General features: G+C 44.4%; 1 protein-coding gene across 2 annotated transcripts in view; it reads left to right on the top strand.

Annotated features, from left to right (window-relative positions):
• The window catches only part of GAREM1 (GRB2 associated regulator of MAPK1 subtype 1), a 230,243-nt gene extending 216,215 nt beyond the window's left edge, over positions 1–14,028 (top strand). For both annotated transcript variants that reach the window (XM_007520935.2, XM_060173675.1), the window contains 2 exons: positions 9,817–9,983; positions 12,440–14,028. In XM_007520935.2, coding sequence (XP_007520997.2) covers positions 9,817–9,983; positions 12,440–13,334 — 1,062 coding nt within the window. In that variant the 3' untranslated portion in view covers positions 13,335–14,028. The remainder of the gene's footprint in view (positions 1–9,816; positions 9,984–12,439) is intronic.
• The last annotated feature ends 203 nt before the right edge of the window (positions 14,029–14,231 follow it).

Genomic DNA, 14,231 nt, shown 5'->3' with positions numbered 1-14,231 from the left:
ATGACAGTCACTTGAAGGTGCTCTACAGCCGCAAGAAAAGTAGCCGTTATAGTAAGAGAACTCATCATTTCCAACTTTCACATGAGTTCATCTCATCTTTAGCCCTGCTAGAGCCTTGAGCAAGCTGTTGTACAAATACTGAGTAAGATTGTTTTAATTCTGGGTAGTGTGCTATTAATATTTGATGAGAATTGAATCGCTGAACATTTTAGAAGAGAGACTGCCTCACCACGCTCTCAAGGATGACAGGATAGGCAGGAAAGAAACCCTGTAGACCAGAAAATTGCTCCGGAAGCAAGGACCTAGGCGCAGGTGAGCATCTGCAGTTCTCCCTGAATCCAGGTTCCGCTCATTGACCCTCGAAACAGAAGGTGCCAAGAACTTCTCTGAACATCCCAAGGAAAAATCACCAGAAGTCGACTGCCGGTGGGCAGAAGTGACCTGTGATGGACAGTTGTCCCTGCCTCAAAACAACATGCCAACTCTTCCTTAGCTGAGCACTAGAGGTGGGGGGTCTGCTCCTGATAGTCCAGGCAACTTCTCCCTTCTTGTGCTGGAAGCTTGAAGCTCAGTCTTGCATGCGGTGTTGGGAAGGAGAGGACTCTAATTCGCCAGTCATGGTGTATTGCTACATCTACATTTGGGACAGTGATTACTGCAGAGTGCTGGTGGTGAGCACCAGTTGTCTCCCCCTCCTCTCTCAATGTCTCTCTGTCTTGTCCAACAACAACAACAATGACAATAATAATAGTAATAACGATAAACAACAAGGGAAAAAATAGAGTCCAGTTTAGAAACACCATTGTCGTTGTCATCTTTACACTAATACTAGTGGCAGTGGTGGAGTTGACGGGAGTCATGTTTGCCAGGTGTGCTGAATCATTCATTCCCTAGATTGACACTCAGGGCTAGGCAGTGGTACACCTGGTTAAGCACCCACATCACGGTCACAAGGACCCAGGTTCAAGCCCCTGGTCCCCACCTGCAAGGGGAAAGCTTCACAAGTGGTGGAGCAGGGCTACAAGTGTTTTTCTCTTTCCCTCACTTTCTCCCTCTCCCCTATCAATTTTTCTCTGTCTTTATCCAGCAATAAGTAAATAAAAATATTTTTTAAAAATATTAACAGGGGTCAGGCGGTAGCACAGTGGGTTAAGCACACATGGACCGAAGCTCAAGGACCAGTGAAAGAATCTGGGTTCGAGCCCCCAGCTCCCCACCTGCAGGTGGGTAGCTTCACAAGCGGTGAAGCAGGTCTGCAGGTGTCTATCTTTCTCTCCCCCTCACTGCCTCCCCCTCCTCTCTCCATTGCTCTCTGTCCTGTGCAACAACAACAACAGCAATGACAACAATAATAATAACAACAATGACAATAAACAACAAGGGCAACAAAAGGGAAAAAATAGCGTCCAGGAGCAGTGGATTCGTAGTGCAGACACTGAGCCCCACCAATAACCCTGGAGGCAAAAAAAAAGATTAGCACTGATTAGGAGAAACACACAAATAATAATAATAGTAATCAGCTCAGATTACTTCTCAGTAACAATTTCCACATAAAAGGATAAAACTCATTCTTGAATGGCACGTGTTTTTTTTTGTTGTTGTTTGTTCAGTGACAGAATGCTTCCACTTGCCATTCAGTGGGAACCTATCTCTGCCAGAGGTGACAAATCTTCGAATACTTGCCATCCACCAGCACCAAGAGCTGCTGACAGCCCCTACCTGTGCCCTCTTGAACTAGTGGGATCTACGTGGAGAGTAAATCACTGTAGACAGTGTGTGAGCAGAGTTCAGAAACAGCGACTGTCTCTGGTGAATTCTTAGAATGGCCCCAGACCAAGCATGTAATGTTTAGAGCTACGTCTTGGGAAATGACATTTAGGTGGAGCTGAGGATAAAGAACTAAGATGGGGGAGGTCTGGGAGCTGGCGCAGTGGATAAAGCTTTGGACTCTCAAGCAAGAGCTCTGGAGTTCAGTCCCCAGCAGCACATGTACCGGAGTGATGCCTGGTTCTTTCTTTCTCTCTCTCTCTCTCACTCTCTCTCCTCCTGTCTTTCTTTCTCATTGATAAATAAAATCTTTAAAAATAAAAAAAAGGAAAGAAAGAAAAGAAGAGCTAAGAGGGGCGGAGGGCAGGGGGCAGGGCAGAAAAGCTCAAGTGGAGTTAGGTGTCATGGAATCCACCACATTGGATGGACCTGTATTTTCACACAGAGGAGTTACAGGAGGAATAACTAGAAGAGGAAATAAGGTGGAAAGAGGAAATAGTATTGTCTTTCTACAAGAAAATAGAAAGACTACATAGGACTCCAATCGCTGACCCGAGGGAGCACTACAGTAAGAACCAATGGGATGGCAGCACCATGCTGAGACTTTTAGAAGGAAAGAGCTGAAAAAAATCTAGCACTCAGAAGTGAAATGCAATATGAGGGGAAACTGGAAATAGGGTGATTGGCCCTCCAGTCTTGTAAATTGCCTTTTATTGTCAGATAAAACTCATTTCGAGTACAGCTACATTCCTCTTGGACATGAATGTCCCTTGTTGAATCAAATCAAGAAGCAAGGAACAGTAACATGATTACTGTTATCAGAGTATAAAAGATGAGAAGTGTGATGGCACAATAAGCCCACAGTCTTTGTAACGTCTAAAGTCCAAAACATATGCATTACACCAAAGCATAGAACTGGTTTTTCTGGGGGACTGGGCCGTAGCGCAGCAGGTTAAGCGCACATGGCGCAAAGTGCAAGGACCGGAATAAGGATCCCAGTTCAAGCCCCCTGGCTCCCCACCTGCAGGGGGGTCACTTCACAGGCGGTGAAGCAGATCTGCAGGTGTCTTATCTTTCTCTCCCCCTCTCTCTCCTCTCCTACTCTCTCGATTTCTCTGTCCTATCCAACAACAACGACAGCTATAACAACAGTAACAACCACAACAAGGGCATAAGGGCATCAAAAAGGGAAAAATAGTCTCTAGGAGCAGTGGATTCATAATGCCGGCAGCAAGTCCCAGCGATGACCCTGGAGGCAAAAAAAAAAAAAAAAAAAGGTTTTTCCCCACAAAATGAAGTGAAATTTGAATTATTCAAGCTTCCACATCCACAGCAACAAGTAATAGAGATCAGTGTGCTTGGGGATCACCCACCTGGATGACCCCTCCCACAGTTGTCTGCTGTGGCCTAAAGCGAATCAACTTGTGCCTTGACAAAATCACAGCTCAGTTCTTATCACAGGCAGCTGTCCTTTAAAGTTGAGGTTTTTCCTCCAGAATGAGTGTCAAGTAAACGCAGTTCTTTCCCATTGAACTCACATAATTAAACCTAAAATGCCCTGTCGTCACAAAAGACGATTTTTCTCCGGGGGTGGAGGGGGAGGCAGTGGCACACCTAGTTAAGCGCACACATTACAGTGCACAAGGGCCTAGGTTCAAGCCCCCAGTCCCCACCTGCAGGGGGAAAGCTTCATGAGTGGTAAAGCAGGGCTACAGGTGTCTCTCTACCTCTACCCCTCTCAATTTCTATTTCTATCTCTATCCAATAAATAAATAAAAACATTTTTAATAGACTTTTGGAAAAAAAATTTTTTTCTCCGATCTTCTGTTAATATCTTCACTGACCACACCTCCTCTCAAAAATATAGGAATCACACAAATGACATGTCATTTGAACTCCTTTCCCAAATAGTGTCTTTCTCTCAAACTCAATTTTGTTTGTTTGCTTGCTTGTATTTTGTTTTAGACAAGCGAAGAGAATGAGAGGAGAGAGAGAGATGGAGAGGGAGAAAGAGAGATACCTACAACATTGCTTCACCACTCATGAAGCTTCCCACCTGCAGGTGGGGACAGGGGGCTTGAACCTGGCTCCTTATATGTGGTGATGTGTGAGCTCAATTCAGTGTGCCACTACCTGGCCCCCTCAAATTCAGTTTGGAGTTTAGCTGTAAACACAGCCAGTTAAGTCCTTTCACTGGGCATTATAACCTGCAAGTACATCTACTCTCAGCTCCTCCACCCCTCAGCCCCTCCTTTATCTGGGAAGCCTACTGAAAGCTCCTTGGACTGCCCAGTCATGGAAGGGCTTGGCAGAGCCAGCTTTGACCTTGAGTGCCTGGAGGCGTTAAGAATCACAAGGACCACAATAAGGCTACAGCAACAAGGGCAACAAAAGGGGGGTGGGAGGAATGGCCTGCAGGAGCTGTTGATTCATGGTGCAGGCACTGAGCCCCAGCAATAACCCTGGAGGCAAAAAAAAAAAAAAAAAAAAAAAGGAATCACAAGGAAGAACGGGATCCCCTGTGTCCGATTCTGCTGTAAGTAGTTTATCTGAGTTTCAAAACCTTAGATCAGCCAGTTATTTTTCAGCAAAATGCCTATTGTAATTGGCATCACAACACATACTCTAACTGACATCTATGTAAGCTGTCCCTAAGGTAACATCATATTTGATGACTAATCCCAAATTTTAGAATGTTTAGTTCATGTTTAGAATGTTTAGTCATGTTTTCTCCTGCTCCTCTCTAACCCAATATTGATAAGTGACTATTTTTAAAATTAAAAAAAGCTAAGTGACAGATTCTGTTTATCTTCTCACATTTTCCATGGTTCCTCTAAACTATAAACATAAAAAAAAAAGCCAACAGACATACCTATAATAAGGTCACACTCTCCTATCCTAGAGTTTGTATGGAAAAAGGCAATGTTGGCTACTATGCTCAGTGCCAAAGGAAGATGATATAGTATATTGATGCCTTAGCCTTTAAACAGTATATGTGTCCCCCCCCCAAAAAAAAAAGCACATATGTTGGGTGATCTGGCAAGAACTCCACCTCTTAATTGGTTTTCAAGGAATTAAAAAAAAAAAAAAAAAACCCTGTCACCATGGTGCAGTCTCCTTCTTGGCCCGCTAAATCATTCTCCTTATCCAAACTTCCTTTCTCCCAGATTTTTGTTTCTTAAGCCAACCACTACCACTATCTTATTTATTTTATTTTATCTTTTTTTTTTTATTGCCACCAGGGTTATATCTGGTCCTCAGTGCTGGCACTACAAATTCACTACTCCCGGTGATGACGATGATCATTATCTTCTTCCTCCTCCTCCTCCTCCCTCTCCTCTTCCTCTTCCTTTTCTTCCCCTTCTCCTCCTCCTGCTCCTCCCCTTTTTCTATTTTATTGAGAGGAGAGGAAGAAATAGAGAAGGAGAGAGAAAGGTAGACACCAGCAGACTTGCTTTGCTGCTCATGAAGTTTCCCCCTGCAGATTTCACATAGCAATGTCTGTGCTCAGCCGGGTAGACCACCGCCTTTTGTAAAACTCAAAAAGGGAGTTATTTAAGCCTTTAAAACCTGTCACTCACTGAGTATGTTTTTTTTTTTTTTTTTATCTAAAGGACTTCTCCAGATAGGATTCTGTATTCTTTGATTACCAGCTATTGGTCATCCAGTTGGGAGCTATGATCTCCAACCCTAAGAATTGGGGTGTGTGTGTGTGTGTGTGTGTGTGTGTGTGTGTGTGTGTGTGTGTGTGTTCACTGATGTTTTACCATTCCTGGGGAAATTTTCGGATAGAAAAAGTGAGAGAAAGAAAAAGGGCTGTCTGGTACAACACACACACTACGAAAATACAAAAACCTCAATCCCTAGCTGCAGGAGGGAAGCTTCACGAGTGGTAGGGCAGGGCTTCAGGTGTCCCTGTTCTCTCTTTCTCTGTCTCTGTCAGTCTCTCTCCCTCCTCCATTCTCTCTATCACAAATAAATAAATAAATAAGCCACTGTGAGTGGTGAACTTGTAATGCAGGCACAGAAACACAGGATATCCCTGGTGTCAAGACAGGGAGGTGTGGAGGCAGGGCGGTAGCGAAGCGGGTTAAGCGCATGTGATGTAAAGCACAAGGACCAGTGCAAGGGTCCTGGTTCAAGTCCCCAACTCCCCACCTGCAGGGGGCTTGCCTCACAAGCAGTGGAGCAGGTCTGCAGGTGTCTATCTCTCCCCTTCTCTGTCTTCCCCTCCTTTCTCAATTTCTTTCTACCCTATCCAACAACAATAGCAATGACATTGATAATAATGAGGGCAACAAAATAGGGAAAATGGCCTCAAGGAGCAGTGGATTTGTAGTGCAGGCACCGGGCCCCAGCGATAACCCTGGAGGCAAAAAAAAGAAAAGGGGGGGGGGGGGTTGTTGGTGGTGGTGCAGTGGGGAGGAGGGAAGACACCACAGCACCACTGCCAGGGGAGCCCAGCTGGGCTCAAACCTGCATCGTGAACATGGCTAAGTAACCTGACTGTGCAGGTGAGCCATTTTGCAGTCCTGGGTGGCTTTTTGTTTTGTTCTGTTTTGGTTTTGTTGTTTTATTTGTTTGTTTGTTTTTCCCACCAGGGTTATTGCTAGCTAGGGTTCCTGGCTGACTCTTCTTTTTTAATTTATTTTAAGAAGGAGGTAGGGAGACATCATAGCCCCCCTCCTTCCATATGGTAAAATGTACGCTCTACCAGGTGAGCTGTCTACTGGTTGAATCATCTCCCAGCCCCCAGATGGCACTTTTAAAATTGCATCTACTTGGGAGTCAGGCGGTAGCGCAGCAGGTTAAGCGCACGTGAACCCGATTCGAGCCACCTGCAGAGGAATTGCTTCACAAGCAGTGAAACAGGTCTGCAGGTGTCTATCTTTCTCTCCCTCTCTCTGTCTTTCTCTCCTCTCTTCATTTCTCTCTGTCCTATCCACCAATGATGACATCAATAAAAACTACAACAACAATAAAAAACAAGGGCAATAAAAGGGAAAATAAATATATTTAAAACAATTTTAAAACAATTGTATCCACTTGTGTTAAAATAATGGTTGTGGGTTCACCCAAGTGGCATTCTTTAACTCTCATTTTCTGTATTTTTTGTTATTTTATTGATGTGTTTATTTGTTTTTCATAGAGACAAATTGAGAGGAAAGCAGGAGTGGGGGGGCGGAGAGACTTGCAGCATTGCTTCACCACTTGTAAAGCTTCCCCCTACAGATGGGGACTGGGGGCTTGGCCAGGTCCTTGAGCACTGCAGTGTGTTTGCTCAGCCAGATGTGCTACCATCTAGCCCCTTAACTCAGAATTTTCTCTGGGAAGTCAGTCAGACGTGGGAAGCCAATTAAAATACACAGTGTAGATGGCAGAAAATGATAAACTCAACTGCAAAGCTGACAGGAGCTTGCTGGTTTGGGTGTTTTAATTACCCAGATCTAGTGGGACAGAACGGAACTGAGGACACAAGTAGAAAAATTGGTGGGAACTCAAAGCAGACCAGGACATTTCTGATGAAGTCAGAATTGGCTCTCCCTTTACATATGCATTTGAGGGAAGACTAGCAGAACCAGGTATAAACTGCCCCCTGCTGCCTGACATGCAGAAGTACATCTTAAAACACCAACTTCAGCTTTTACAATAAGACTGACTGACTAGGCTTTCCAGGGGACACCTGTCAGTGAATGAAAACCATGCCAGCGGCATGGCAGGTGAACTCTGGGAAGCCGTGGGTGTCACTGTTCTCCTATATCTTCTCCTCCATGAAAGCAAAGAGATAAGAGCAGGGATAGAGACAGCTCTTAGAGAAAGTATATTCTTGGGGGCCAGTTGGTGGTACAGCCAGTTAAGCACGCAAAGTGCAGAGACCCACACGAAGATCCCAGTTCGAGCCCCTTGCTCCCCAGCTGCAGGGGGTTGTTTCACAAGTGGTGAAGCAGGTCTGCAGATGTCTTTCCGTCTTTCCTCCTCCTCTGTTAATTTCTCTCTGTCCTATCAAAAAAAAAAGGAAAAAAGGGAAAAAATGGCCTCCAGGAACAGTAGTGTCAGTAGTGTCAGTACCAAGCCCCAGCAATAACCCTGTAAACAAAAAAAGAAAAGAAATGCAAACAGCATATACACATGTAGTAAATGCACTTTAAAAAAAAGAGAAAGTATATTCTTTCTTGAATTTGAGCAGCTATCTCATTACTCCACCTGCAGACTTACTCCTCAGAGCATGGTCTGCAAGGGGCTGGGTAGTGGCTTACCTCATAGAGCTCACACGTCACCATGCTCAAGGACCCAGGTTCAAACCCCCAGTCTGCACCTCTGGAGGGGAAGCTTCACAAGCGGTGGAACAGTGCAGCTGTGCTACAGGTATCTCTCCTCTGTTTCTCTCCGTCTCTATATCCCTCTCTTCTGTCACCCTCTATGCAAATTTAATAAATGTACTCCAGGAGTGGTGGGTTTGTGCAGGCCTAGCACTAACCCTGGTGGCAAAAATAATAGGTAGATTGTAACAGTCAGTTTTTTGAATATTTATTTATTTATTCCCTTTTGTTGCCCTTGTTTTTTTATTGTAGTTATTACAGTTGTTGTTATTGATGTTGTCATTGTTGTATAGGACAGAGAGAAATGGAGAAAGGAGGGGAAGACAGAGAGGGGGAGAGAAAGATAGGCACCTGCAGACCTGCTTCACCTTATGCTTCACCTGCCACCTTATGCCGGTCCTTGCGCTTTGCACCACCTGGGCTTAACCCGCTGCGCTACTGCCCAGCTCCCAACAGTCAGTTTTTTAAGAAAAGAAGCATAGCCAGTAGTCCGTCAGCATCATATTGGCCCAGTCTTCTAGGAATGCAGGCTCTAGGGCTTTTCCCTCAGATCTGCATGTTCACAAGTCTGCTGGGTGATTCCCATACATCAACATGACCTCAGAAAGTTAACACGGAAGACGTACTATTCCCCCCTTTTTTTGAAAGAGAGAGAGAGGGAGGGAGAGAGATGGACGGAGAGTGACACCTGCAGCACTGTTCCACCACTCATGATACCTTTCACCTGCAGGTAGGGGCCAACAACTTGAACCTCATGCATGATAAAATGTGAACTCTACCAAGTACGCCACTGCCTAACACCCCTCAACACCCCCACCAACCCCCTCCCGAGCCCAACTGTTCCCTGCAGTCTGAAACAAAATGTGCTTAATGTGAACAGTGAATAAGCCCAACTGAGTAGAGAGTTTAACCCTCTATTAAGATTGTGTTGGCTTCTGTCCTCTTAATACTGTCTTAATCCTCGCCTATCACCAGCTCTTCAACCAGCCCTGTTCTTCATTACTTGCTGTATTTCAGCAGCAGCTGACCCTTGCCAAGCAGTTTCTTCTAAGATCTGTCACAGCGAGTACACACCCGGAGTTGATTTTTCTCTCTGGCAACCTTTGTGTTTTCCATCACTCTTGAGTGGTCCAGGGGGTGGTGTAGTGGTTAAGGCATTAGATTCTCAGACTTGAGCTCCCAAGTTCAGTCCCTGGCAGCAAATGTACCAGAATGATGCCTGGTTCTCTCTTGCTCACTCTTTCTTTCTCTCTTTCTCTCCTCCTATCTTTCTCATTAATAAATAAAGGTAATCTTTAAAAAAAGAAGAAGGAGGGGTTGAGTTAAGTGCACCTGGCACGAAGCTCAAGGACTGACATAAGGATCCTGGTTCGAGCCCCCGGCTCCACATCTGCAGGGACGTCGTTTCACAAGTGGTGAAGCCGGTCTGCAGGTGTCTATCTTTCTCTCCCCCTCTGTCTTCCCCTCCTCTCTCAATTTCTGTCTGTCTTATCCAACAACAATATCAATGACAGCAATAATAATAACCACAAGAACAAGGGCAAAAAAAGGGGAAAAAAATGGCCTCCAGGAGCAGTGGATTCATGGTACAGGCACCAAGCCCCAGCGATAGCCCTGGAGGAAAAAATAAAGAAGAGTGGAGACTTGACTACAGGATCTAGCTGCCTCTCCCAAGCCCCCGTGAATTCGCCAGCCTGTTGCTAACCCCGAGTGTTCTTTTCTGCACCAGGTCAGGGAAGAATGCCGGCTCCTGAACGCCCCACCTGTTCCACCCCGCAGTGCAAAGCCTTTGTCCACAAGTCCCTCCATCCCTCCTCGCACAGCCAAGCCAGCACGCCAGCAGACTCGCTCTCCCAGCCCCACCTTGTCCTACTATTCTTCAGGGCTGCACGACATGTAAGTCCCCTTTTTTTTTAAAAGAAAGATTTTATTTATTTATTAATGAGAAAGTCAGGAGAGAGAGAAAGAACCAGGCATCACTCTGGTACGTGCTGCTGGAGATTGAACTCAGGACCTCATGCTTGAGAGTCTAGTGCCTTAGCCACTGTGCCACCTCCCGGACCACAACGACATGTAAGTCTTACATCCAGGGTCCACTTCAGCATGATTCTTCCCATCAACCAAGGCACAGACTTTGGGCAAGAGATTCAAAATGGCAGGTGGTGAGAGAGAACATCTTTTTTTAATTGTTTGTTTTTGCTGGAGGAGCCGAATGGGATCTCTGTTGGTTGTGAGCTAGGATAGAGGAGCCAGTGCTCTAGGAAGCAAAGCCACCTGTGTATCTGTGAGAAACCCAGTGAGAAGGGTCAGCTGTGTTCTCTTAGAAGCAGCCCATCTTCCTCACAATTCGGCATCTGGTTCATTCCATTTTGACTTCAACACTGGCACTTCCAGCGGCAGTACCTTCTACCAGCATTCAGAATCAAAAGGATTCTGTTGGTTCTCCATTCTGAATTTCCACAGGACCCTTTCTTGACCATCGCTGAGACTTAATCATCCCCTCCCCCCTGAACTTCCCAGTACTATGAGAATATTCTTTTTTTGTAGCGTGGCTCATCCCCTTCTCGGCAAATGAGTATTTTCATTTTATTGAATTATAGTCTGTCTCTTTTGATCTAACTCAGCTTGCTATGTCTGGAAAAACAAATAGAAGTCCACCCCACTTCTCCTCGCTATGAAAATTCAAAGTCAGCTATCATCAGCTGTCAAAAGCGAGCCTCCATCACTGACTGTCGCACACCTCTGAGCACAGACCAGATTCACTGTCACTCTGAAGATATGATCCCAAAGCAGAATGCATCATTCCACCTGGGATCTCTATGGTTGAAAGTAGTTTTCCTTGGGAGGAGCTTTTTGTCCTGTAGATATTTAGATCTATGCTATGCCACTGTTATTTGAGTGCACAGAAACCACGACAAGTACAAGCCTTCTGTCAGGATTTCCTCCTGTCTCAGAATGTTGGGTGGAAATAGATCATGGGCGATGCCACTGTGACACAGGGATGAGACTCCTGTTCACACTGGCATTCCACCTTTTCCCCTGCAGACATCTCTAAGTCATCACAGCACCTGCTGGTGGTAAGCCCAAACATGGCTTGGGAATTTTCTCTTCACAAAGAATCAGGTCCCCAGTAACAATACTCTTTTTGGTAGTTAAAAAAAGAAAGAAAGAAAGAAAGAAAGAAAGAAAGAAAGAAAGAAAGAAAGAAAGAAAGAAAGAAAGAAAGAAAGAAAGAAAGAAAGAAAGAAAGGAAGACACGTGGTACAAAACGCAAGGACCGGCATAAGGATCCCGGTTCGAGCCCCAGGCTCCCCACCTGCAGGGGAGTCGCTTCACAAGCGGTGAAGCAGGTCTGCAGGTGTCTCTCTTTCTCTCCCCCTCTCTGTCTTCCCCTCCTCTCTCCATTTCTCTCTGTCCTATCCAGCAACAACGACATCAATAACAACAACAATCATAACTACAACAATAAAACAAGGGCAACAAAAGGGAATAAATAAATATTTAAAAAGAAAGGAAGGAAGGAAGGAAGATAGATCTAATGCAACAATGTTACACAAGTAATAAACGATAATGCTGAATTTGGAACTAGTTTATCTGATTGCATGACTTAAATATAAGCTACTAACAATTTGTTTGGGTAAACAAGAATAAGTTCTCAATGTTAAAAAAAGAGAGAGAGAATTATGTCAAGTTTTTTTTTAATATTTTATTTGTTATTTATTGGATAGAGACAGAGAAATCAAGGGGGAAGGTAGAGATAGAAAGAGAGGAAGGGGGCAGAGGAAGAAAGCGATTGCTGCATCACTGCTTCACCACTTGGGAAGCTTTCCCCCTTCATGTGGCAACCAGGGACTTGCACACTGTCATAGATACAGTCAAGTGGGTGCACCACTGCCCTGGCCCACAAGTTTTACCTGATAGCATAAAGCATTTTCCTTTCCATTTGGGGGGGAATTAGAAAATCAAAATACAGTTAGTTTCCTTTTTTTAAAAAAAAAATGTGTATCTGTTCATAGTTACCCATATATTTTTGTAAAGTTATTTTTGACCCAGTAAGATTAACAGATGCTTAATTGAATTTGTTGATCCAGGTAGCAAAATAGCTCAGTTGGTAGTGTGCTGCTTTGGCAAGTACACGACCCAGATTCGAGCCCACCCCCCACTGTATTGAAGGAAGCTTCAGTGCTGTACTGTGTGGGTCTCTCCCCCTCTGTCTAAACAAAGGGGATGAAAGGAAAGAAAGAGAAACGAATTAATTTTCTACTCAGAAGTAACACCTATAGAATAAAGAAAGATTGGGGATTTGACTTCTGTTTTCTTGACTAATCCCACTTTCTTTTGCTCTTAACCAGCATCACTAAAAACGACTCAAGCCCTCCTGAAAGTGCTCCTGTTTCCTGCTACCCGTGTAACCAAGCGAAAACAGATTCTGTGGACCTGAAGTCCCCATTTGGAAGTCCTTCTACAGAAGTGCTCTCCTCCAGGCTCTCATGGCCTAACCATTATTTGGGAGCCTCAGAGACCCAGACTAGGAGTGACTTCCTACTGGAGCCAAGCAGGAGTTACAGTTACCCGAGACAAAAGACTCCAGGCACACCAAAGAGAAACTGCCCAGCACCTTGTGAGCTTGATAGCTGTGAGCCCCTGGCCAGTCCCACCAGCTCCGTCACTGCAGAGTTCACAAGCAATGTCCCCGGTTGCCCCAAGTCAGCCAGCTATTCTCTGGAAAGCACAGATGAGAAGACTCTTGGAGCCGGCACAACCAAGCAAAGTATTTCATGCCCTGCCTTACCCCCTAGGGCCCCAAAACCATTAGAAGAGAAAACAACCCCCGACACTTCTCCTTTGCCTCTGAAAATCGATGGTGCTGAGGAAGACCCTAAGTCTGGGTCCACAGACCTTTCCGAGGACCCGGATTTTATTAAAAAGGGTATGCAGGAAATCTTCTCTGTCTCCTACCCTTTCTCATCACCACTGCACCTCCAGCTAGCCCCCAGGTCCTGCGGCGATGGGTCCCCATGGCAGCCCCCTGCTGACCTGTCAGGACTGTCTGTAGAAGAAGTGTCCAAATCTTTGCGGTTTATTGGTTTGTCAGAAGACGTCATATCATTCTTCGTTACAGAAAAAATTGATGGGAATTTGCTTGTTCAACTGACAGAGGAAATCCTCTCTGAGGATTTCAAATTGAGCAAACTACAGGTGAAGAAAATAATGCAATTCATTAATGGCTGGAGGCCCAAAATATAGCCGAATCACCCCAGCTAGCGTTGAACAAACCTAATATGTGTGTGCTAGGAGGGTCAGCTGGGACACAATTTCATGATGGTTTTTTTTTTTTTTTTTTTTTGCACTAAAAACTTTCTCTGTAAATAGGGATTAAAAAAAAAAACTCTTACTATGCAGATTACGCTTTTGAAAGGTGAACCGGCTATTTTGTACATCAATAAAAGTGCTGTACAGAAACCCTTGGAGGTGTGCCTTGTACGTCACTCAATACTCAACAGCTGCTAAAAGAGAGAAGGCATGTTTAGAGAAGTCATTCTTAACCCAAGTAGGTTTATGTGATAAAGTATGATATTTATTGCAAAATAGCCAAAGCTGAAAGACTTAAAAATCTTAAAAATAATAATAAAAAAAAACTTTGGAACACTAAAACCCTCCTTTGGGAGGGATCAACTTTAGACAAATCTGTGCTCTGTCGTTTGGATTGCTTAATGCTAATTGTTTTACTCTTGTGCCTGAAAATGTTAGTGATGTGAAATGACACTTTAATGTTATATGCCTAGTTGGGCTCTTCCATCAAAAGGTATTTTCCAAAAGTCGTATGTTATAGAAGATATGTAACATCCTTAGAAATAATACAAGTCAATCATGACCACCACAATTTATCTGTAATTGCTGCTAATTTTACTAAGCAGAGACAATAAAACAGACATATGCCTATGTGTATACTTTCAACATAATTAAGAATGTGATATTTGTGATAACATCTGTTCACTTTCACAATCTGTGAGAACTGGGGCCGTTGTAAAGTTGACTCTCTTAGGAGGAATGGACCAAAATGATTCCAAAGATTCTGAAAACTGCCCCTTGAAACTCCGACTTACTAGTATTTGTCCCTGTAACTTAGAACGAATCAATAGA

The sequence above is a fragment of the Erinaceus europaeus genome, chromosome 15 (genome assembly GCF_950295315.1).
Source record: "Erinaceus europaeus chromosome 15, mEriEur2.1, whole genome shotgun sequence".
Classification (NCBI taxonomy): Eukaryota; Metazoa; Chordata; class Mammalia; order Eulipotyphla; family Erinaceidae; genus Erinaceus; species Erinaceus europaeus.
The sequence above is the reverse complement of the archived record's forward strand: the minus strand, read 5'-3'. Positions and strand labels throughout refer to the sequence as shown.